Below are 24,003 nucleotides of genomic sequence, written 5' to 3'. Positions count from 1 at the left end.
GAATTTAACATAATTATCATGGAAACAAAAGATCCATTTTATGAACCATTCATTCAATTGAGGAGTGAAAATATTAAAGATTTTCCACTGAGATTTTAACCCATACTTGTAACGAAGCTCCAATTTAACGACACACAGGTGTAAGCAATTAGGATTGAATTCACTTAACTCGACTGCGTAAGTTGTCGTATATTTGCAGCATTTGGTAGTAATACCCTATTATTCAATCTACTAATCTACAATACTTTCTTGGAATTTCTATTCTATTCCTTAGAATTCACATTTAATAACTCGAAAATCCGCAAACAGTAAACCGATTTTAATAAGGTTTTGTTTTACACAAAAAGGAGGAAAGGATACCGCAGTGATAATAATTGAAACATTTTTCAGGGGCGTAAGGTTCTGCCAAATTATCTTTATCCCCTAATCCTTAATATAGTCCCCATATATATGGCATATAGTCCCCATTATAATAAATAATGAATTAAAAATTCCTGGTCCTGTTATTAAACATAATTTGTCACAAAATATATCATATATTTATGATTGTAAAAAGTACAATCTGGATATCATTGTAAGTTACATTAGTAGAGCTTTATGGAATTTTCTATTTACTAACAATATTCTACTTACTATCATTATTTGCGTGGGATATCTTCGAACGATGAATCTGTTCAAAAATAAATCTTCCGCTGCATATTAATCTACACAAAATAAATATAAAATGTGCACTTTCGCTATCCTCGTTTTTATCACGAAGTTGTCTTTTAAAAGGATAGACGAAAGAAATTTTCTTATTATCACATTCCATTGTTTTAAGTGTTCACCTTAGCAAAAAGTACGGACAATTCTGTAGTAAAAAATGTATAGTACTGCCTTGTTTATGACTATGATTTCTCGTAACTAATACTTTCGTCATATCATGTTAAATATAAAATTTATAAAATACGGTCTGTCAATAAGAAAAAATGTTTTAGTAGAAATTATTTGTGCTAATCAAAATTTGTGATTTTTGTTATTAGCTTATTCGTAAATACATTACTTGGTATCTTCCTTGTGAGGGTATTTAATTTGTAAGTACACGCTCGTTAGTTTTATATTCTCGAGAATCTCTAAGTTTCTATGTTTCTCCTTTGATATTGTATCCTGACTTGAATTTGGGTGCTTAAGTACATTCAAACGGCCTAGCCTCAATTTGTTGAAATATGATCTCAAAACGAATTTCATAATTAAAAGGGACTTAAAGAAATCAAAAGCCCATTCAAACTACACACACTATTATACACTATCAAAATGACAATTTTTTACACTTAAAAAATACTGTCGTGACTGGTGAAAATATTGACAATGCTGGAATTCAACCGCATTAATTTCATGACAAACATAAGATAAAGTGAGGATGAACCCACATTTCAAGCTAAGTTCACATCAAATATCACTTATACAGTTTCTTTATTCTTTATCATGCGTTCAGCCTCCTTGACTGTCTCTAACGTTTGCTTTGGTTTACGGTTTGCGACGGCTGTATTTTTTCTATTGTTCGTTATAGTATTCTTTTGTTTGTCGCTTTTGCCGCTAAAGTAAGCTTCAATCTCTGACAGTTTTTTACCGTGAGTTTCAGGTAAAAATATCAATGCAAAGAAAAATCCTATCACTGAGACTATAGCAAACATCCACTGAACAGCATAGGCACCACCTACCAATTCCGAAATAGGACGATAGCTTTGAATAGAGATAAACATCAGCACATTAGCCATGGAATAAGCAACGGAATGGCCAATTCCTCGAATCTCGGTTGGAAATAATTCTGCAGTCATCGTCCATGGAATGCTGAGAAGACCTATCATAGATGCGCAGACATAAAGTAAGAAGCAGAGAACAGGAACCCAATATTGAGCTGTGACACCTTGTTTTAGCCACAATGTAAATGCTCCCGAAACGAACATGCATGCGGCCATTCCAAGCGATGATGTCATTACAAGGTGACGGCGTTTGAAACGTTTTAACAGCCATGCATTGCCCAAAGACATAACAAAACGCGTTACGCCAACGAAAATTGAAGCAGTAAAGGCGTCGATCTCGCTCCCAACTTCCTAAAAACGGGAAATATTTATTTTTTCATGATTCATAAACAATTTCACTTTGTACTTTGTAAGGTCGCGAATTATGATTAAAAATAGCAAGTTAGAATTTTCTTAAAGTACCAATATTCGTTAAACAGTGAACGCAATGCAATTCAAAAAGATTTTTAGAAAGACAATTCAACAGTATCTAATCTACCATAGAAAACTAACAATTTAGAAGAGAAGGAAATAGGTTTTTATGAGTAATCTAATGTAGTACAAGAAGAACTTGCAGGGAGGGTTCTGTCAACTGCCTTTTCGAACAACAATAGCAGTTTATCAACTTTTGTAATTTCTATCACCCCATCATTAGCGATATCCTCTTAAGATATTTGCACTTAATTGCTTCTTGGTTGATCATGTCCGGAGAAATATGGCAACTAAAGGCGGATGGCTGCAGCCATAAAGTATGATAAATTTGATATCACGAAATAAATGTGGGAAGCACAATGAGGTGAATTGCCTTAAGCTGGAATTTGCTGTTTTGTTTCTTTGTCAATGAAACAGAAAATGCAGCTAATAGAAATGATTACCATTCCGCACATTGTTTTACGACAACCTCTAAGTAGCCCATTCAAAGTGCTAATGATAGACTACCTATTCATGGTGATGAAAGATTGCAATTGCAGCCCAAAAACCCATCAAAGACATGGACGAGTATCGCGTATTGAACATACTAATAACTGATACATTTATATATTTAACAGTACAGTGTATTTTGCGGACTTTCCTAAAGTTAATATAAAATATGTATATAAATCAAAAGTAGCCGAGCATGAAATCTACTCACATTCCTTTTCGTTGAATTTAAAAGGACATGTGCTAGAGATAAGAGAGTGCATCTAGATCACTCAATGCAGTTTGATATCACACAGCGATAAACACTCAGCATATCCTTATATCTAGGGAAAAACGTGCGATATTCACCTTGGAGAATTTATGTCGATTTATAGCGAAAAGCGAGTGGTTGCCATGACTTATATACATAAAAATTTTATTTGAGAATCCAGATTGTCAAACATAAAGGACACAAGATGAACTAATCTGAAAAGTTTAGTTCATTTAATGAAACTTGCGGTAGGTTAACATTAGAAACCACCTGTTCAACGTTTCAGTTCTTCGTTCTTCTGCATTTTAATTTCTCAATTATAAAATGCCAATACAATATAAAAATGGACATTTCATTTAAAACCGATACTTTTTTACTAGTTTTTTTTTCGATTTATTGTTTAAGGTCATATGTATCATTACCAACCTAAATTATCATATTCGTTTCACCTTGATTTCGCAATTCTCTCACATATAAACTACCAAGATGTCATTCTTCATAGGTGATAGTGATGCGGTCTAACTGCCTTTTGACTGCCTGCTTCTTATATGAGGCCGACATAGAAACCCTCCCTTAATTATTTAATCTCATGGATGAGGAACGCTCAGCCATATAAGATATAGACCGCGCTTTTACGTATAAGATTTAAATCGTGGTCGTGACTGTCTTGAAAGATATGAATTGTGCTCTCAAATGTTATTACATTAGAATTAATTTGCATGCTTAAATTGAAGTCAGCTAAATTTTTCGTCCAAAGGGAAAGGAGAAAGCAAACAAAGGGCAAAGTATTTCTGAATTATAATTTAAACTCACCTGAAAGAAAGTCACCGAATAGAACAGCGTAATGTATATTCCACTGTATTGTTGAATCAAAAATAGCCAAAATAAAACAAATAGCGGTTTATATCCCGTTGGTTTCAAAAAACCAGCATATTTTGAACTTCTCCATGAAGATCCTTTCGTTTGAAAATCGGCTTTCGATGAATTCTTCATCCGGTTCATTAGTTTCGTTTCATGTTCACGTTGAAGAGCATGCAAATGCATATCGGCCAAAGTTTGTGTCTGTGGGTAAAAAATTTCCACTCACGTTAGCAACCAACGAAAAAAAAAATTCAATGATACTCACTGTATGCTCTGGTTGAGGATAATTCTTATATAAATATTTCAAAGATTTGGCCGCGTCTTCCATGCGACCCTTGGACACTAACCATACAGGTGACTCAGGTACAAATAATTGAACAGCAATTATTGGCAATATTGTATAAATTATATTTAACCACGAGACCAGTCGCCAATTCAAGAAGGCACCTTTTGCATAAGCAATAATCATTCCTAAGGATCAAAAAGGAAATTAATCGAGAATAACCATTATTCGAGACTGCATTTAATATCTAACGTTAGTTTCAATCATAGTTTACGCAAGAATGAACCATCATGCGTCTTGTAGACTGTTAACATCAGGAATTGCAAGTTGGTGTTTTTTTCGTAAAATTAAATATTCACTAATTTTCCTTAAGAGTTATTTGAACTAAAACTCATTGAAGCTTACCAAATGACGCTATTGTCGGAGCGGTCGAAATCAATGAACCTCGCAAATCTGGGCGTGAAACTTCTGTAATATAAACAATTGCTGGACTCGTGCCAATGGCTGCAGAGTCATATACGTATATTGATTTGGGATTTCATTCAACCAGGATTTTATAGCACTTACCACATCCCAGTCCTGTAATTATTCTTCCCAGCAACAAAACATAAAAGTCCTGCGCTAAAGCTATTGCTATCCATCCTAAACAGCATGGTATCGCTGCTATTTTAATAGTGTTCAATCTACCTATCCATTCCATTAAACCGCCAGCAAACAGACAGCCCACCGGAACAGCAATTACAATAATAGAAGCTGAAAGTATCGAAAGCCCCTTATTAATTATGATATATCTTCGAGCGTGAAAAGGTGATAACATGAGCTGTTACCGTTTTAATGAATTTTACCTATCCATGATGATTGTTGCTTTGTTATTTTGAGATCACTATCCTCGGCTTCAACTTGTGGAATGAAAATTGCAGAATATGCTAATGAAATACCTATGACTATGTGGAAGGAGGCGGCTACAACTGCCGCGAACGCTTGTGGCAAAGCACTTTTTATATTCGAAGGTTCATAATTAGAAAGAGATCGGCAACTAACTATCACTTCCCGGAATGCATCCTCGTTTTGTTGCTCAGCATCCTCTCTGAAATTAAAAGCGATTAGGTTTTTATAAATTTGCAAAAATGATTTTGTGGTGAACTTCCCATTGAATCCTTAAATGTTTATCTAAAAAGCATACTGAAAAATTATAACTATGAATTTGGCTAAAAAAGCTAATAACGAAATTACTCACGTAGATTGGCATTAGAAAAAGAAGGGACAGAAAAATTTCGCGTTTCCTGAGTTTCGTTGCAGTTTTATTTGCACAGTTCTTCACTAAATATTGCAAACTAATGTTTACAATTTGAATGCAATTGTTTAGAATTCGTGCAGTTTTATATTGTTTACATCTTATCGACAAATGTTTAATAAATCGGGCACGTTGTGACAACGGATGATAAAACACTGGAAGAAACTCATGCTTACATAATTTTCGTGGCACAAATGTTCGTAAATTTATTGAAGGCACGGTCATGATACAAAAAAAGTGAAATAATTTCAATATTATTTACTTCCATTTTGTTTTATTTCGTAATCAGAATTATGGTGGAATTATGGTCAGAAATTGTGTCCACCCCAAAATTCGTAGTACATTAGGTAGTATTTCCTCATATTTGGGATATCATATATGAAGCGTGAATTTTCGAAATCCCAAAGAATAATCAATACTTTTGGACAATAACAAATAATTATTTTCAAAACATTACAAATTACATGAGGTTAATTATTCTAAAAGGAAGGAATGAAAGTGGGAGGCATGTCACACCCCCTTCTATTTCACTGTCCGATCGTGACTTACTTGATTATATATACTTACAAGTATTGTTTAATGCTCTAGAAAAGCCTAAGTTCAAGAGAATTTCACCCCGGATGCTATGATCTACATAAGTCAATGGGGAAAGGTCTTCGTGGTCGGATGAAATTTAAATGCTAGAATAATGTATTTGTTTTTTTATTGTCCCTCGGAAACATGAATGAATAACTGAACAACAATCTTTTTTTCAGTTGTATTCTTTTCAAACATTCGATACTGTTATATTTGGTTCTTGGGGCATTTATTTAGTTTTTGGTTTAGAATCCAATCTGATTACATTTCCAATTTATTTGATATCTAAGATCTTTTTATTTAAGCAACAGAAGATGCAATCATTCGGGGTAGAAAGTCTGGTTTTTGTTTCAAGAATCTCTTTCCGAATTGAAACACTATAAAAATGGCTATGCGAATCTGAATAGTATAGCACGGTTTCTTTGCGAATTGCTTGCTGCTAAATTTACATTGATCACAATACAAAAATAATGAATGAATGTGGGATGAACTTACATAAGAAACACGACATCCACAGCAAATAAGGTTTTACGATCAATAAAATCCTTTCAAGGCAAACCATATTGAAATCATTTACAAATAGTATTCAGTGAAAGTTTCGACATAATACCATATTTTTCATTTTATCAAAAGAGATTTATTTCGCAAGCAAAAGTATAATATTACAAAATCGTATAATCATGGTCCAAACTAGATTCCAGATCAAAATTATTTGAATTATATAATCCGCCAAGTATAGACTGCTGCAACGAAAATTCGGCAAACATGAATTACCAAATGAGAAGATATGATGACAATTGTTCGAGGCTTAAAATCACTACCAATTAATGATTATAATAAATAACTCGAAGTATCATCAAATAAATCATACCACAATACCGCATTGAACTAATGCTTCGATGCCTTACAGATGTGTCTTGCTTGGATAAATAAATGGGATTGAGAGTGAATTGATCTTCCTGAAATCATAACGCTGTTCATCCCATTCTGAAGCCAATTTTATTAAACATAATAATTGACGGATTTATTTACTAGTTCCAACAATAGAAATCAGAGTGGTTTGATGGTAATTGCAAGCTAGCAACTGAACGGAAGAATGGATACCGGGCAGTAATCTCGAAAAACGACACATGCAAATACTTATTGCGAACTTCATCAAACTGAGAAGTGGCTTCAAAAACAGAGAAGGAAGCGTGAAAAAATCAACAAATTTGACTACTAGAAGACACAAGGAGAAACCGCACAAGGCACGAAAATTTTACTAAAAATTCAGCACGATAATGCATATATGCATATCGATGTTAAACCTGCCGAGATAAAGAGGAAAATCTCATTTCTTATCGTATGGGCATGTTAGAGGTTAGGTTGAGTATTTTTATGTACTATTTAGCCACCAGAATTTCGGCGAGTTGTAAGTTCCACCAACTGAAGACGACGGAAAATTGCCTAAGAATCACAAGTCGGCAAACTTGCTTCACATCTGTACCTTTTGACTCCTCACTTGTTTTTGTTTTGTAACGGACATCAAATCTGAAACCTGTTTTGTGAAGTCTTAACCGAGGCCTTTCATTTGATAACCCTACTTGCCTATATTGAAAGAACAAACATTTTACATCCCCTTTCGCTTTTATGGGATCTTAAAAAATTTGCGCACAATCGTTGGCAACAGAACCTTTTTTCAACTTACAAAAACAAAATCGTGTGACCGCCAAAGCTCTTACTGTACATGATGATAATTTTACTCGCCATTATGTTATCTGCGGAAACCTGTGTTCTTAGCAAAATTGCGAGTTCTAAGCCCTAGAAAAGAATGTTAAAGCACTACGGAAGGATGGATGGTTCCATAGCCTACACAAAGAAGTCGGAATATCGGACGCTGGGCGCTCCGCGTATAAAAGTTTTGTGTTCATCTTAATGAGGAACTTTTTATACAAATAATTCTTCATACGCTTTCATATATTGAAGACAAATAGTATGCTCACCTTAAACAAACATTGGCTATTACCGCGTACTGATGTATATACACGCATACCTATCTACATTAATAGGACGCATCTGAATATATCCACTTTACCCTATGCGCTAAAGCATACATATGTACATATGTAAATACATGAGTTGAATACCGTTGTTACCAACGCAGCTATACATACATATATCTACCTGGATATGACAGAACAGGAACAGGAACTTCTAGCATGAATTTAAGGTGGTTTTCTTGTAAATTTCTGAATTATGGTAATATGCTATTATTATCTTTATTTGCTCAGATATCTGTGTGGAATGTATTTTGAAGACCAGATTTCATAAAGATGCACCATTGAGATTTTTTTCACATTTTTCTGTTGGATAGGTTCAAAGAACGAGACCTATTTCTCCTTTTAAGTCCTCACTTCCTGTATTTCACCCAATATCCGAATTAAGATCAGTTTCGAAAAGAACTAATCGAGCCCTTGCATTTGATGCCCCACATGACCACGTTGTGTAAACACACATTTTTGATCTTCTTTCGCATATATGGAAAGCCACTCGTTAATCCCATCATAAAATAATGCCAATCATTAAAATGTAAAGACGCATATACCACATGTTCTCACCAAATTTCGTGACAATAGGTTTAGCCGTTTCCGAGCAAATCGTTGGTGATGATCAGACAGACAGGCATCGAATCGATTTTAATACGAATTTTTCCCACACAAAACCTCAAAAAGAAATCTATGAACGATTTCACCAACTTTTGGTTGTGAACAAATTCCAGATAAATAGATTGCGGTCGGCGGATCATCTATTCCGTATACGTAGGTGAAAATCTTTCAAGCCAGAAAGGCTGTGGCTTTTCAAGCTATCGCTGTTTTCGTCCACTTTTAGTTCGTTTCCAGTCGGCTTGGACATTCATACCGATCTGATTAGTGAATTATCAGCAGTGCAGAATACATGAGCATATCATTGAAGTCACCTTTCTCGATGGATAGATGATATATCGATCGCTAACTTCCTCATTTCGAACATAATCCTAGCAAATTATGGCGCTGATTCACCGTTTCGTCTCCATTATCACGAGTTGGCATTAATTTTCTTTACTGCCCGGTCAGCATTCGGAACCATAGAGGGTGGCAGGATGAACAATGCTGTCGTAGATCTAGGATTCGTAATGCCCATTAAGATATTGATAGGAAAGGAGATCAGCAGGGGAGCGCCGCTTTATCCAATTTGCGCTGACGTGTGAAGCACTTTCATGGCTACTTCTCTGCCGATGGCAATGATTATGTCAGTTTTATTGAGGTCGATTTTCAAAAGTTTTATTTTTTTCAGATTTGGTTACAAATCGTATTTTATAATTCCATTTTTTGACGAGTTGCTCGGCAAAAGTGCGAGATATTAGGGAAACATCATTTGCGTTCAATCGATGTATAAGACGCTAGACGTTGAATATTCCGCGAAAAGTGCCCTTGACGAGATCTGAGAGCACGAGTTCTGCTGCTACTAAATTTTATTGCAGTACTTACGAGATGACAGCATGTGTGTAAATCAATCGTGACGATTAACAACAAGAGTAATAATAAAGTGAAAAAGTTACAACTAACTATTCACCATTCCCAATCAATGAATGACGTGATTAATTGTTATAAGTTCTAAAAAAGAATAAGGCAACCTGGAATAAAGTCGGCATATGCCTTAGTGACACATACTCAAGGACAAATTCATCACTAAATGGTATGTACATTATTAAACCAATATCAGCACATTGCACAATTGAATGAAGTACTACTATTCAAGTAAAAACCATGAAAATGTAATGAAAAAAGAACAAATCATAGTGCTGCTGATCAGTCTACACATTGTAAGATCAAATCTAAATGTAAAGTAGTAGTAATAACGCAATACGATATACGTAGCGTTATCGAAATGTTACATATTAACAGCCATTGATTAGGCGGATTGTTTTGAATCATGAAAAGGTACTTCTTATAAAATCTAATTGTAAAATATTCCCGATGGCTATATTTTCTAATATTGGGTATTGTTGTAAAGGATGAACATTTTCGATACGCTTATTACGGAAAAGTTCGCTCGGTCTCCCTCAAAGAGCCAACAATGATTTGAAAAGCGATAACATATAAAATGAAAAATCTATAATTTTGATATACAAGGACTCAAAAAATAAACGAAACTTTTTCAAAAACAACACTATCACAATCATCTTTTTATTCAAAATATTTCCGTTGCGCATCGAATGAATGTCCTTCAAAATCGTGTTCGACTCTTCTATATAGTCTCAATATTGGCATAGCGCTTTCCCTTCAGTGCAAAATGTAGTTGCCTGAAGAGGTAAAAGACACAAGGTGTCAAAAACAGAAGAATACGGTGAATGGTTGACGGTAAAAATATGATTTTTGGTCAACAATTAGTGACAAATGTCGAACGATGGGCCGGTGCATTATCGTGTAAAAGGCGCCAGCTGTTATTTTCGCAGTATTGCGGCCTCACGCGGCGAATACGAAACAATAAACGCTTCACTACATCAAGATAATACTTCCTATTAATCGTTTGATCTTGTGGCACGAATTTCTTATCTATTATTCCCTTGGAATCGTAGAAACAAATCAAATGTGTCTTCATTTTTGGCTTCTCGCGACTGGCTCATTTGGGTGCTTTCATTCGACATTTTGACGCTAAACAATTATCATCACAAACTTGTTTTATTAATTCAAACGTCTCAGCAAAAGTTTTACCAAGTTTAAAACAAAATTTAATATTCACTCCTTGTTCAAAGTTTATTTTTCGATCGATGCTATAAACACACTGTTACTCATAAAAGAATAATTCAGCTTATAATTGGCCGTTGTCACGAAATTTTGACAAAACGTCAGTGGAGGATGTACCTTTCCAAGATTTCGAAAAAAGTTTCATTTACTTTGCGGCACAGCTTGTATATAGGGCTTCCACTCATCTCCAAATGGGACATAGCGCACATCTACATCTACGTACCATCCTTTCCGATTCGCCGAAATAGGTTTCAGCGCCCTTTAGGATAATATTGTTGATCTCGGCTGATTTGTACTGACTGAAGTAAAATTGTTTCCAAAGGGTCCCTGATGCAAATACTAACCACACCGAACTTTAGCCTTCGGAGGGTGGAGGGGTTTTTTCTTAATCGCTCTTATTAGTATAGCTTCAGTAACAGGATTTACAACTAGTGACAGAAAAAAGCATTTTACTTACTAAAACTTTCAATAATTTTTTTGGTTTGGTGTCTATAAACTAATCTATAAGCTGCACTTCTAGAAGGAACATAAGATTTGCCAGAAATTTTCTAAAATATAATAAAAATTTCTTCTTTAGTCTCTATCCCGTCCGACAAGAGAGTCTGGATCAGGTGGAATTGATAAATCCGGAAATTATCATACAGCCTATCAAGCTATCGCTATTTCGGTCGTCTTTTGGATCGTTCTCCTTTCACTTGAATATAGTTTGATGTAGTTAGTGAATTATCAGCAACGCGGATTATAAGCCCACACCATAGAATCTATCAATTTCGAAAATTTAGCAATATCTTATTTTTAGCTTTATTTGAACAGGTATTGGAATATGATATATTTTGAGTCCTAGGTGTAATATAGGAGCACCTCCATAATTTTTTTTGAGAAAGGCCCTTCAATCTAATTAAAGTAAATTTTGGGCCAATAGAAGGTACACTGTTTCTGAGAAAAACGTCTGTGACAAAGAGACAGAAAATGAACCGATTCCAATAAGGTTCTATTTTCCACAAAGGCATTAAAATGTCCCATCTCTCTTTAACTGTACATATATTATGTGCACCTTAAAATAAAATCAAAATTAAGCCATACTCTATATAAAAAGAGTTTCATATACCGCATATTTCAAGCCAATTTCATGAAAATAGATTTAACCGGTTTTCAGTAAATTTGGTGTGACACACAGATATTGAATCGATTTTAATTTGGATTTCTTTTACACAACACTTGTGAAACATAGTGTAATTCGAAAGATGGTAATTTTTTTCTGTTGTCATATAAACGGAAAAATCAGAAATGGTATAAACGTCGTGTTGGAGGAGTAAACAAGGAAGGAATCGCGTACAGATAACATACAATTCAGGATTTTCGATGCTAAAATTACCACACAAATTGGTCTCCGGCCAGTAATTTTATTTGCGTAGTGAGTTCTGAAAGCTTCTTTAAAGCTGAATCGAAAAAAAGTGAAGGGTAAATGTGTTTTTAAAAGTTCTTGGTTTGTAGTTTGCAAGGTGATTAGATGGATTTCACTACAGATTGAAGCTCAACCTCTATAATCCTGATGGGCGTAAATCATTTCCATGATTTTAGGAAAGATGAGAGCATTTTATTGCTATTTTATTACGCAGGAACGGGGAGCGTTTGTGAGATGGAGTACGCATTTAAGCAATGCTCATATCGTCCAAATGCTTTTATAATGCATGCCTAAGATTTAAAACATTTCCTACTCAATTCCTCTCTACCACATTTCAGTAAAACAATGGCTTATTGATAATAATGATTTCAATAAAATAATTAATTCAATAAAGAAACTTTTCTTCGTGTATAAAATAAGTCCAACCACTCCCTCACTTGACTGATTTTTGCCCACGGGCTCGTCACAATGTTAGCATAGTGAAAAGGTGACTTCAAGAACAATTTACTGTGTTATGCAATAGTTACTGAACTCCGTCGATTCAAATATTATTGAAAACGTTTGAAGGTGAATGTCGAGTGAATTACGTAATGGTGAATACACACTTTAATGGATTTATTCCTTTACCACTCAATTTGATTCAGAACTTTTCTATGTGGAATTTCGACATTTTGGAAATATAGTATCTTAATTTGCACTTTCTTCTTATCAAATATGCATAGAACGATACCACTGTTTTACAATCCAATCCAAAGCGAAGAATTGTACGTTTCCACCGTATATTTTATCGATTGTAGAAAAAATCAAACGCCGCGAGAAATGGATATACATATATATATATACCTTAAGGCTATATCGCAAATTTTATCGATTGAAATGGATATATGCATATGATGTTGCTGTGCCCAATATTTGAGACAATCAAGGTTTTATTGAGAAAGATAAGGGAATTATCTTCTGGGCAAAACATGATAATGATGATAATGGCACTATTATTCTTCAAGGAACGTATTTTTGCATTGATAAGCATTGAAATTATTGACTACTTGAGCACTTTCACGAGTTTGTTCTTTTAATATTATTTAATTGCAGCATTTATTTGTGACCACTTTGAGTTTGAACATATAATGTGAACAGCAAATCGGCAACTAATTATTCCATTATGCAATATGGAATAATGTGTACACTGAGTAGCAAGGAAAAATTGCTTTGAATTACTAAAAGAAAATTGAATGTTTATGTTTGGTTACGCCACTAGAAATAGAATCGAATTAAGTTTTAATGGCTGATGCCTACATACAGTACAATTGAAGCAATGTATTTGTATGTATACTATATAATTGAAAGTTATCTAACGTTGTATACTAAATAATTGAAAATTATTTAATATTGCATACTAAATAATTGAAAATTATCTAACGTTGGCATGTGAGCACATTTGGACAGGGACCGTTGCACAATATATATACGCAAGTTGTTTTTTTTTTTGTAGACAGTTCATAAAAACCAGTTCAGTGCAACAAATTCGTAATCGGAAATCATGGGCCCTCAATTATTGAATAAAAATAGGCTTATGTGTGGAGAAATGAATGTAATGTGAATTCAGAAAAAGAGTCACACTAAATTGATTTCTGCACATCATACGAAGCCTCTAATACAAAATTTCCTCTTTTGAGTTTGAATAAGCACAAACATGAATAAAGAAGTTATCAGTTTCAATCGAAAAGCATGTATGATCCTTTTGTAGTAATGAAAACTTGTTTTCAGAGAATATATTCACGAACGAAAAGCATTAACAAGTAATATGCGAAACTTCATTCATAAACTTTTCAGTGTTTCCTGGCAGGTTGAAAGAAGCTTATTATATGTGAGGACCAGAAAATTATCCATACTTGAAGTCCGGAGCACATATTTATAATTTTAAACTATATTGGACTAAGGATTGATTTTCTTCGTGTTGGCCAACACGATTATGTAAAATGCACATACCCACATGTTAAAATATTCTACAAGCATTTTAGTAACGAAGTCAAGGGTGATTTGCAACTATAAAAAACAACTATCTTGATAATTTTACCTTGGAAACGCTGCACAACTATCACAGCTCACAAGCATTTTCTCCATAGTGAAAATATATCTTCATTCGATATACGCGACAAAGTTTGAATATAGACACTTATGTATTTCTCGGAACTTTTCAATTGAATACGCACCGAAAAGCCTGAATTTGCGGCATTTAATAAATGAATAAGGAATGCCTTTTCATTCTTTCATAATCACTTTTATAAGCTTTTTAATGACACCATCCCTAGTTTTCAGGAGGGACTTTGTCGCAAATGCTTGACTTTCTCACACATCAGTTAATTAATCAAATAAAACTTAAGCCGACCCGAAAAACGTAAATACTCTAGATATAAATTGTAAATTAAAAATTGGTTCCAAGAAGCACTGAACTGATCCAACTAGTAAAACACAGTCCGGTACACGTTCTCTTATACCTTTAATTCTTTTAGATAGTCCATCCGATTAATGCAAGCCTTCGTCCAGAAGCACAATCAATAAAGTTAAGTTGCTTGTCTACTGATATTTCACGATCAATGGCAGATTATGATAAAGCGCTTGCGATATCAATTGATTTGATAACTTTATATTAGTACATTGAATATGAAAAATATTGACTCGATTTATGCTCAAATATTCACATCTCGGAAAACTCAATATATACGAGTATATATGTAAGAAATTTTTCTTCGAAGTTATTCTTAATCAAATATGCCAAAAACGGGATGCATGCAAGAAGAATGCATTTAGAAAGATTTAGGTACCATTTTCCATAGTGTAGGGAAATCAGATTAAATACTCTTTCCAGTGATTTATGCGGTACAAACAATTTCTATGCTCAATGTAGACTTAAAATATAGATATTGATATATCAAGTTGTTTATATAATAATTCCATGATTTCGTCTTTGCTGCCGCGGAAAACGGTGGCGAGTGCTTGAGACAATGACTTTGAGTAATTCCACATAGTTGAATCACAGTATCTATCACGACGACTGCTTATGAGCTTTGTGTCGCACGAAAAAGATAATTTATGCAATCACCATTTGAGAACATCGTGTCTTGATGCCGTATAATATTCTAGGTGGCCGTCGTATTTTTAAAATTATATGTAAATCTGATACTGACATCATAATTAACGGGAATAGTTAACATATAGTACTAAAAGCCAATATATTATGTAGCCATTTTTTCCCATTCCATGTTAAGGTTTTATGTAAAACTGAAATCTTATAAAAACCGATTCAATGTCTGTCTGTCATCCCCGATTTATTCAAACGCAGGGATGCAAATACTGTCCTACTACGAAAGATCAATTTACGAGATAGCTCGATGCAACTTCGTTGTCTGGCCAAATAGCCAAGGCGTTTTACAACCATTTGGTAGCACGGTTCGGAACTACACGTCCTATCGTCCCAGCGCAGGGGGGCTAAATCGAGTCCCATATCTTTCAACGAATGAAATCGTGGAAAATAACAGGTTCTGACGATATCGCAGCTGAGGTCTGGAAAACGAAGAGCTGGGACCCAACACTGTGTTTTAGTGAGTTTTTCGGTCAGGGAGGGTAGAGTATCATCTTACTGGTAATAAAGCATCACCGTTCCAGTATGGAAAAGGAAGGTAGTCCAGTAGAATCTTCAAATTACCGCCCGATCTAGTTGCTCTCCCATACCAGATTTTTGAACGTGTTATTGATAAACGTATGTTATGGGCTTTGTCACACAGAACATCTAACTTCCAACGCTCTATAGACTCCACACAGATGATGTTTTGCTAGCGTCTGATAGCAAAACTGATTTTGTTTCGCCCTATTGTTCTCTATGGATCAAAGTGTTGGCCGACAATAAAAGGCAATGAACGGTGCCTCGCGGTAATGCAGAGGGAAATGTTACGTTCGACCAGTAGCATAACACGCCATGATCACATCCGATCGATTCGGGGTGGCACCGATCATAGAAAATTTGCGGGACCTGCGTTTTCGATGGTATGGGCATATAATTCGCGTTGGCGGCAACTCACTTACCAAGATTGATTGGTCTGACCATCGAAGTCCACGGGAAACGACCAAAAGGCCTGCCAAACTAAGATGACTTGATACGTTGAATGATAATTTGAAGGCTTGACAAAACTGATTCACAGGCCCTCCCGGCTGAAAGGTACAAAAGATGTGGAAGAAAGCTAAAACAATTACCATGGAATTTGATGTTAATGTTTGGTCTGTGAAACTTTTTAACTGCGGCAATTGGCATCATTTTCTGTTGAAATCGCAAAAAAAAATACTGACTGTGAAAAATCCCCTTAATAGTCTACAGTGGAACTTAGCATCTCAAAGAGAAAAGCAAAATCTCTAAGATGATAGATAAATCAATTAGCAGAACTTATAGAAAACTAAATTTGACCGTGCAACATCGATCCTGAGTCGACGATTATCCTCTAAACATAAATAGAAACTAAACAAAATAGCGGAAAAACTATGAATTTTTCACCTTACAACGGCTTCAAGACGCCAGTAGCAGTGGCCATGGAAGTTGAAAATTGATCGCATATCGCAGGCAAGATATCATTTTTCTTGGAATTTAAGTGCCTAGAAGAAAGAGCTACATACAGGGCCGTCGACGTAAATCCAGAATCTGTTTATACAGCGCACTGGAGTGTTTTCATTTGTATTACGGCCCATGAAAAGTGAATGAAGGCATAAAAATACTTTCTTTGCAAAAATACTTATGTATGTGTTTAGAAATTCATTCTATGATGTGCAATTACAGGACGTTACAGTAGAATAAAAGTGAACTTACCTCTGATGCAAACTTAGCGCACTCGACCCAATACTGAAAGAGTAAAATAGAAGTAGTTAGTTACGCAAACAAAAAACTAAAAAAAAAATATTTTTAATGTGATTTAAGTATCTTTTTTCGCATTCTATGAATCCCATCTATTCCCAACTTGCGTAGAAATCGCAAATATTGGAAACACCTTCCTACTTAAAGAAATACAAAAAAAATCAGCTTGCTAATATTCATAAAATCTTTGCACTTTGGTTCTCCTAGAATATCTAGCGAAGGCATTGAACTGTGGTATGTCTGCGGCAACACCTAGGGCAGGAGAACTAGTTCGTTAGGTTCAATTGCTCTACCACGATCCGAAAAGTAAAGTTTGAAGTGTCGCCATATATCAAAACTGCTTCGTATCTCTGTCGGCATTCATCAAGGAAGCACCCTCTCATCACTCCTCTTTGTTCTTGTTATGAACACTGTCACCCGCTGGATCCAAGGTCTAGCCCGTTATAGACTGCTTTATGCAGATGATGTGTGTTTCTAGCGTTTCATAGCAAAGCTGATCTCGAGCAACTTGTTCAAAAATGGAGTGATATTCTCATACAACACCAGAGAGGCGTTTTCGATAGTGTGATAATGTAATTCGTGTTAACGAAAATTCACTTGCCAAGATTGCTCTGAGCATGAAAGTCGGTGGGAAAAGACCAAAAGGCCGGCCGAAATAACGGTGGCTGGATACACTGGATGGTGATTTGAAAGTCTTGCGACTTCATCAAAATCAGGACTTGGACCTAGCAAGATGCTGCTGCACAAAGGTTGAACAAGAAAATAATTATATAACGCCAAAAATAGATGAATAATCCTCGAATGTATGGTATTTTTAATATGATTTGATATTTAATTTTGAAGCCTGATTTTTTTGCAGAATACTAAGGTAGAAATCAAGAATAAATATTATCAAGATAATAACTACATACAAAATAGCGTAGTTCTGTAAGACAATCTGTAAAATCCTATATAATGAAAATTTGAGATAAAATTGTATCTCGTAAACACGCATAGAAATTTACAACCAGATCAAGATCAAGAAAATTCAATAACAGATCTAGATTTCAATCGAACTATTTGCACTAATCCAACTCAGAAGTGAAGTGACCTACATTAAATTCTATTTATAAAAATGTATGCAAATATCATATATATATACCTATAGACATTCATATTATATAGTTCGAGGTTTTTTTGCTTTAAGAGTTGCCAAAGACATTCCCAATATGTAGAAAGCAATTTCTAGAATATGCAGAAACTGAATGTGTTACGTCGAAAAAAATTGCCGACAAAGTATTGAATCACCTGATCATTTTCGAGACGAAAAAGCGTTCAGACAATGATAACATGTTTACTGTGTATTTAATTCTAATTTAAGGTTTGCACTATGATTACATATGATAATTCATTCATTAGTTTTAAGCAAAAAAAAAAGCTCATGGTAAACTATAACTAAATAAAAACTTTATTCCAAGGTAAGGTAAAAAGGCAATTCAAAACAGCTTTTGATATATTATATTTGTATTCAAACTGGCATTTCAATATTCCTCAACTTGAAAGCAGTAGAAAAGGGAAATTTATTATGAACATATAAAATCCCACATACAACTTTGCATTTTATATGCTTTCTCTTTGTGAACGTTGAAAAATAAAGTATTCAATTAATTACGTTGCCTATAAATGTATATAAAACTGGTAAAAATGAGATGCATATCTCTCAATAATATTCGCAGACGAAATCAACCTGTTTCTAGGATATAAGTGAAAAGTTCAGGGAAAATTTTACAGCTGATTATTAGCTACCGACTACATTGATTCTATAAGCGTGTAATATCCAATTTATACTCGTATATTTATTGATTTTTTTAGGTATTTTATTTTTTCGAATGCATATTTTGAGAAAAGTTTACAAATGTATATTATTTTTACTTATTGATAATAATCCTTGAAAAAAAGGAAGAATCTTGGCTACAATCAAGATGTGGGAAATTGTCCGGTTTAGTATTTGCATTTCTATTGGCATGTTGATACTGCGTCCAGTGCTCGAATGTAGGCGCAGCAGAAATGGTTAGTTACTCCTTGTACGGGACGTTACGAAACAATTTCAAAACTTACGAGGTTAGACGATAATTTATAATCATTACATTTACACAGTTTCATCCAGACTTTTACATCCGTAGTGAATGTATTGTTACGTGGATGCCGAGTGTTCTCTTGTCGGATTAGCGATTTTTATGTATAAAGCTGATAATTTCAAAGCCCCCAATTATATTTAACCTCGAAACTTGCGTAATTGGCATCCTTATATATTATTCTAACCACTCGTACGAACAATACACAATATTTCCATGCATCCATATCAGTGGATCGTGTGTACTAACAGGAGCCAGTTATGTAACTTCTATACGAACCTTTATTCACAATTAAAAAACATTTAATTACATTCGACTTGTATTTATAGACGACACGCATTAGTTCATTGTTCAACCTGGACTTATTCTGAAGATGAAATTCAGGCCCTTTTATATTTCGTTAAAAATTCCAGAAAGATATGTGAATAATTTGCTAGGAAATTAGTTGTTTTATCTAGTATTCTAACTAAATATTTGCCTTATTATTATACAATTCTTGCTTCGTTGCTAATTGCCATGAATTTTAATTGACGTCATAATTTTCAACAGTGATTTCCATTACAGTCTGTATGAGATGTGATAACAGCATGTAATTCGATTACTGTTGAATAGCATGCGACTGTTGTCATCGGAAAATTTGAAACACGTCTGAGTAAATCAGTTGAAGTCGATGCTCAGTACTATTAGTTTAGTATGTGTGTATATATTCACCTATTATTATGCATGTTTCCTGTTCATTCTTTTGTGGAGTCAAGTTACTCTTTCGTATTGTTATTTTTACCTATTTGGATTTCAATGAGGCTGTGCTCTAGTTTCACTGCCAGCGCATTTAATGCTGTGAACTCCATAAGCATACAGCACCGGGGTAGCACACAGACGAACACACCCATCCATAACCAAGCGGGTTTCAAACCCGGGGCAACGAGATCGAGAAGCTGACGCTCAACCAAGTCGGATATCGCATAATTTATGTTAATATATAATAGTTATCAACTAGTACAAAATTTGTATATCCTTAAATTTTATTACATTATCTTTGCCTTTATTTTCCATACTCCAGGCAAAACAAGCAGACGAATATGTAAAAATTAAGTAGTATTTTCCTTTCTTGTATATCTTTGATAATACGTAGGAATATAAGTCTATGCGTACGTTCATGTAAACTGTCAGGGAAAACATTTGGACAAAGTTATCCTTTTGAACTAGAATACCTTATTCATATTTTGAATCTTTTAAGTGTTGCTTCTTTGGTCATAATTAATTATAAAGTAGTGATAAATTTGATTTATGAAAAAGCATTGCTCACATTGAATCACTATGTTCAAATATATATTTACAAGAGTGCTACTTATCCTTCTTTACTTAGTCCCTTATATAAACAGTCGATGGCGCCACGCTACTCTCCTAACGATTGTTTTTGTGAACTAGGCGATAAAACTAATGTCTTTACAAATACATGTTCTGGCTGAAATGGGCAAACTGCTCCCGGCATGGAATCATTCATATATCCCTGTAAGTTTGTTTGTCTCGAATTAAACTTAACTCTGAAGGCAGTTCTGCTTGCACTTCAGTGGAAATTAGCTCACATTGAGGGGGCTACTGTTGGCATATTGTGGGCGTCAACAGGGAATTTCCACCACTTTGCTGGCTCGTGCGATCTCCCCATCATTGTTAAAAATTAATACACGTCGGTAAAATGTTTGGAAGACGGATGTGCTTTCTGTAAGAATTCACTTACTGTTTATTTAACATCTATTTCACATTTTCCGAACATTTGTTCTTGTTGAAAGTTCATGGAAAGATGCAAATATAGACATAGTTCATATGCGACTTTTTAAAAACATTGTCAATATCATGTCTGAAACAGTGAATTTCGTATGGTATGTCCTATGAAGAATTCTTAATAAGACCATTCATTGGCATAGAAGAAGTAAAACCAACATTCTTTCGAAAGAAATGCATCTCAAAGCGTTCTCCTTCTAACCTTCATTAGATTCTTTCGCTACATTCGAAAGGATGCGTTATCATAATACAAAATGGTTTTAGGGAACTATATGAAGGATGAAGGGAGGAGGGGAAGATTTTCCAGTGTTTTTAACTGCTTAATTTTTTTGCCTTACGACACTGCAAACTTTTCGAATATTAAGATCTTCTGCTGAACTATATTCAAATGTTTATAGCGAAAACCGAATATTGGGAGTGAATAACAATCTAATCCCATATTCTCCATTTTCTCCCAGAAATATTCAGTCTTGCGACCACCAGTAACTTCGAATCGATTGTGCTTTCCACCCACATTTGTTCATCTACTATTCTTAGTGAAGTAATTCTAACTACATAATTTTCTAAAAGAAGTTATCAACTATAAAACAAACGTTGAAAGCTGTATATAGTTGACCGAACCAAGGCCGTAAACGCAAAACAATCTACATATGCAGTGACCACTACTATGCTGAATGAAGTTCAAAGTTTTCTAAAGCTTATATGCATTATAAACGAAGCGCTCGGGTAATTTTTTAACGATTAATTGTTTCTGAAGAAATTGTAGAATACAATCACAATCAATCTATTCAATCCTAGAAAGGGGGAACTATAATATTACTCTATTCAAATAATACAAAACAATGCAAAATAGATTGTATTACATAACATGACAAGAAGGTTAGAAGTGGAGATGTATGTATTGTTGGTACTAAAACCAATTGCCCATAACAAAATAGAATGGAAAGTAAACATTCTAAGAGAACTAACTTATATACATACTTGTGCAATTTAATGTTGACTTATTGCCATGGTGGAATATTGAACCATTGTATACAATGTTGTACCCCATCAGCGAAACAGAGCGATAGTTTGTAGGAGGCTAAATACAATTGCTTGCTATAGGAAAAATACAATCTGTGTCAGGTATTTACAACTGACGGTTTGGAGATTGCCTGGTCCTTTGCTTTCGCAAAAAAATGGGTACGCAAAAACTGGTTTTCATTTAGTCATCTAATATGTCAGCCAACATTTTGAATAGTAGAAGAAAGAAATATTTTCCACGAAAGAAATATAGGGAGCATGTGTACGTGGAAATAAAAAGATGATATGATGTCAAGTACATATTTCGCGTTGTGCAAAATACCTTCATATAATAAACAGGTATAGAATAGTGAAAATCGAAATATGTGGGCGGAATTTCTGTTGAAACTTTTCTTTCACTAGCATCACTCTGAATAGAAAAAGCGTGCTTCACGTTAGCAATAATTAACAATGCACTTTAAAATCCGATTTTCCTCTATTTAATGGAGGTATTAGAAAAGTTGGCCAAGTGCCCAGAATTTGGCTTACCGCAATTTTCGACAAAAGTGCTTATGCCTGTGCATTATATAGGGGGGAAATTTATCAAAGGCTACTTATTTTCAATGAAATGGCGTACATGCATATTTCAGCAATAAATTACGCATACATCGATCTGGGTAGCATAAATCTTTGACTATTTATCCTATTGACTTAATAATGATGATCCCATTACAATATATCACTACTCTTTTTATATCGTTTCACACTTTTCTTCTTTTGTCCCCAAGTCATTAATTTGTCTGAGTCGCCGTAAAGCGCAACATTTATTCGCTGGGAATCGTCTCTTTTTAAATACGTAAGTGCATAGAAACATGTTAACTGCAAAATAGGCTAGCATGTTTGTCCTATATATTAAGTTCATGCAGAAACTTTTCGTTATCTAAAAAGGTCTTTATTCGCATATCGCAAGTCATAAACAGATATAATTAGAAATGGCATATGAATACACATACTTTAGTGTGCAACTGTATGTAGGTAGAAGAACTTTGCTAAATCCCGGCTGGCGACAGATTTTCTACTTATAGCGAAGTGAATGTGAAACATTGCCAATCTTTTTCATCTTACTAATATATAAAAGAATATATTTACCTGAGGGGATCCATTGTTGTCTAACAATAAAGTATAACTCAGAAGTTGGCCAGAGCAAAAATGGCTTCTGTGCGAATCGCAGAACCAGAAAAGGAGTTGTACCAAAAACTACACACGGCACGAGGTGCGCCTATCCCGACGCGGTGGCTGATGCGAGTCCACAGCACGGGGTGTCGATGGCGGCGAGACGGCGTTCTTTAACACACTTTAATGCACTTTCACTCATACACTAGTAATAATTACGCTGATGCAATGGAAGAAACACGGACGATCAACCTTTTGACTCCTTAAAATGACGATCACGATTCATGTAAAACTAAAGGACTTATCGCAGTTTCATCACATTTAGAATTTTATGCGTGTACACAATCTCGAGAATTTGTCGAGCACAAATTTACTTGAATAACATTCCGTTTACAGTGAGAGTTGATACTTCTCTGAGGACAATCACTTCCCAACCCCGACAAAACAAGACGTCCGAAAGCCCCGAATGACAACACGCAACTGCTTCACGCCTCACCACGTTCCGACCGTGTACTTTCTATACGCCGTCCAGGAAGAAATGAAACTGTGCACAATGCACACCGAGTCGCCAACAATGATTGCCTCCCACCTTTGGCATTCGCGGAATAAGTTCCATGGTAGGAACAACTTTTAAAAAACTTTGTTTACCGTGAAATAGTTCTCGGTCAATCAAATAGTAAAGCTTTCAATGTTTCAAGCAACCGCTCTGAAATTTAATTGGTTTGAGTCTCAACTGAAATTTCCTCAAATCAGGACATTTCACGTTATGATAGCTAGGAATGCAAGGACTACACAAGGACATTTATTTTGCTCAAATTATCCCAAAACAATTGAGGTCATCAAAGTCAAAGCGAACCATACCCAATCACTGCTGAACGAATATTGATGACTGATT

General features: G+C 34.8%; 1 protein-coding gene across 3 annotated transcripts; it reads right to left on the bottom strand.

The window, feature by feature from the left end:
- Positions 1-498: 498 nt before the first annotated feature.
- LOC119651064 (facilitated trehalose transporter Tret1-2 homolog) lies at positions 499-23,657 on the bottom strand. Of its 3 annotated transcripts, none has more exons than XM_038054399.1 (8): positions 23,085-23,657; positions 16,993-17,025; positions 4,942-5,183; positions 4,664-4,849; positions 4,502-4,600; positions 4,079-4,284; positions 3,766-4,014; positions 499-2,093 (listed from the first exon to the last, which is right to left on the bottom strand). In XM_038054399.1, exons 1-8 carry the CDS (start codon positions 23,096-23,098, stop codon positions 1,440-1,442), a joined length of 1,683 nt encoding a protein of 560 aa, XP_037910327.1. In that variant the 5' UTR covers positions 23,099-23,657; the 3' UTR covers positions 499-1,439. The 3 variants fall into 3 exon arrangements, with proteins under 3 accessions (XP_037910327.1, XP_037910329.1, XP_037910328.1); XM_038054401.1 differs by lacking the exons at positions 16,993-17,025; positions 23,085-23,657 and adding exons at positions 14,215-14,358; positions 14,396-14,702; XM_038054400.1 differs by lacking the exons at positions 16,993-17,025; positions 23,085-23,657 and adding an exon at positions 14,215-14,702.
- Between the last annotated feature and the right edge of the window lie 346 nt (positions 23,658-24,003).

The sequence above is a fragment of the Hermetia illucens genome, chromosome 3 (genome assembly GCF_905115235.1).
Source record: "Hermetia illucens chromosome 3, iHerIll2.2.curated.20191125, whole genome shotgun sequence".
NCBI classification, from domain to species: domain Eukaryota; kingdom Metazoa; phylum Arthropoda; class Insecta; order Diptera; family Stratiomyidae; genus Hermetia; species Hermetia illucens.
This window is presented reverse-complemented; position numbering and strand designations above follow the sequence as displayed.

Excerpts from the sequence above, each read along its gene's own strand:
- LOC119651064 (XM_038054399.1), bottom strand. Across the intron at positions 4,285-4,501 it reads TCCGACAATAGCGTCATTTG|GAATGATTATTGCTTATGCA; the intron begins GTAAGCTTCAAT and ends TTTGATCCTTAG. Across the intron at positions 4,015-4,078 it reads ATCCTCAACCAGAGCATACA|ACACAAACTTTGGCCGATAT; the intron begins GTGAGTATCATT and ends TTTTACCCACAG.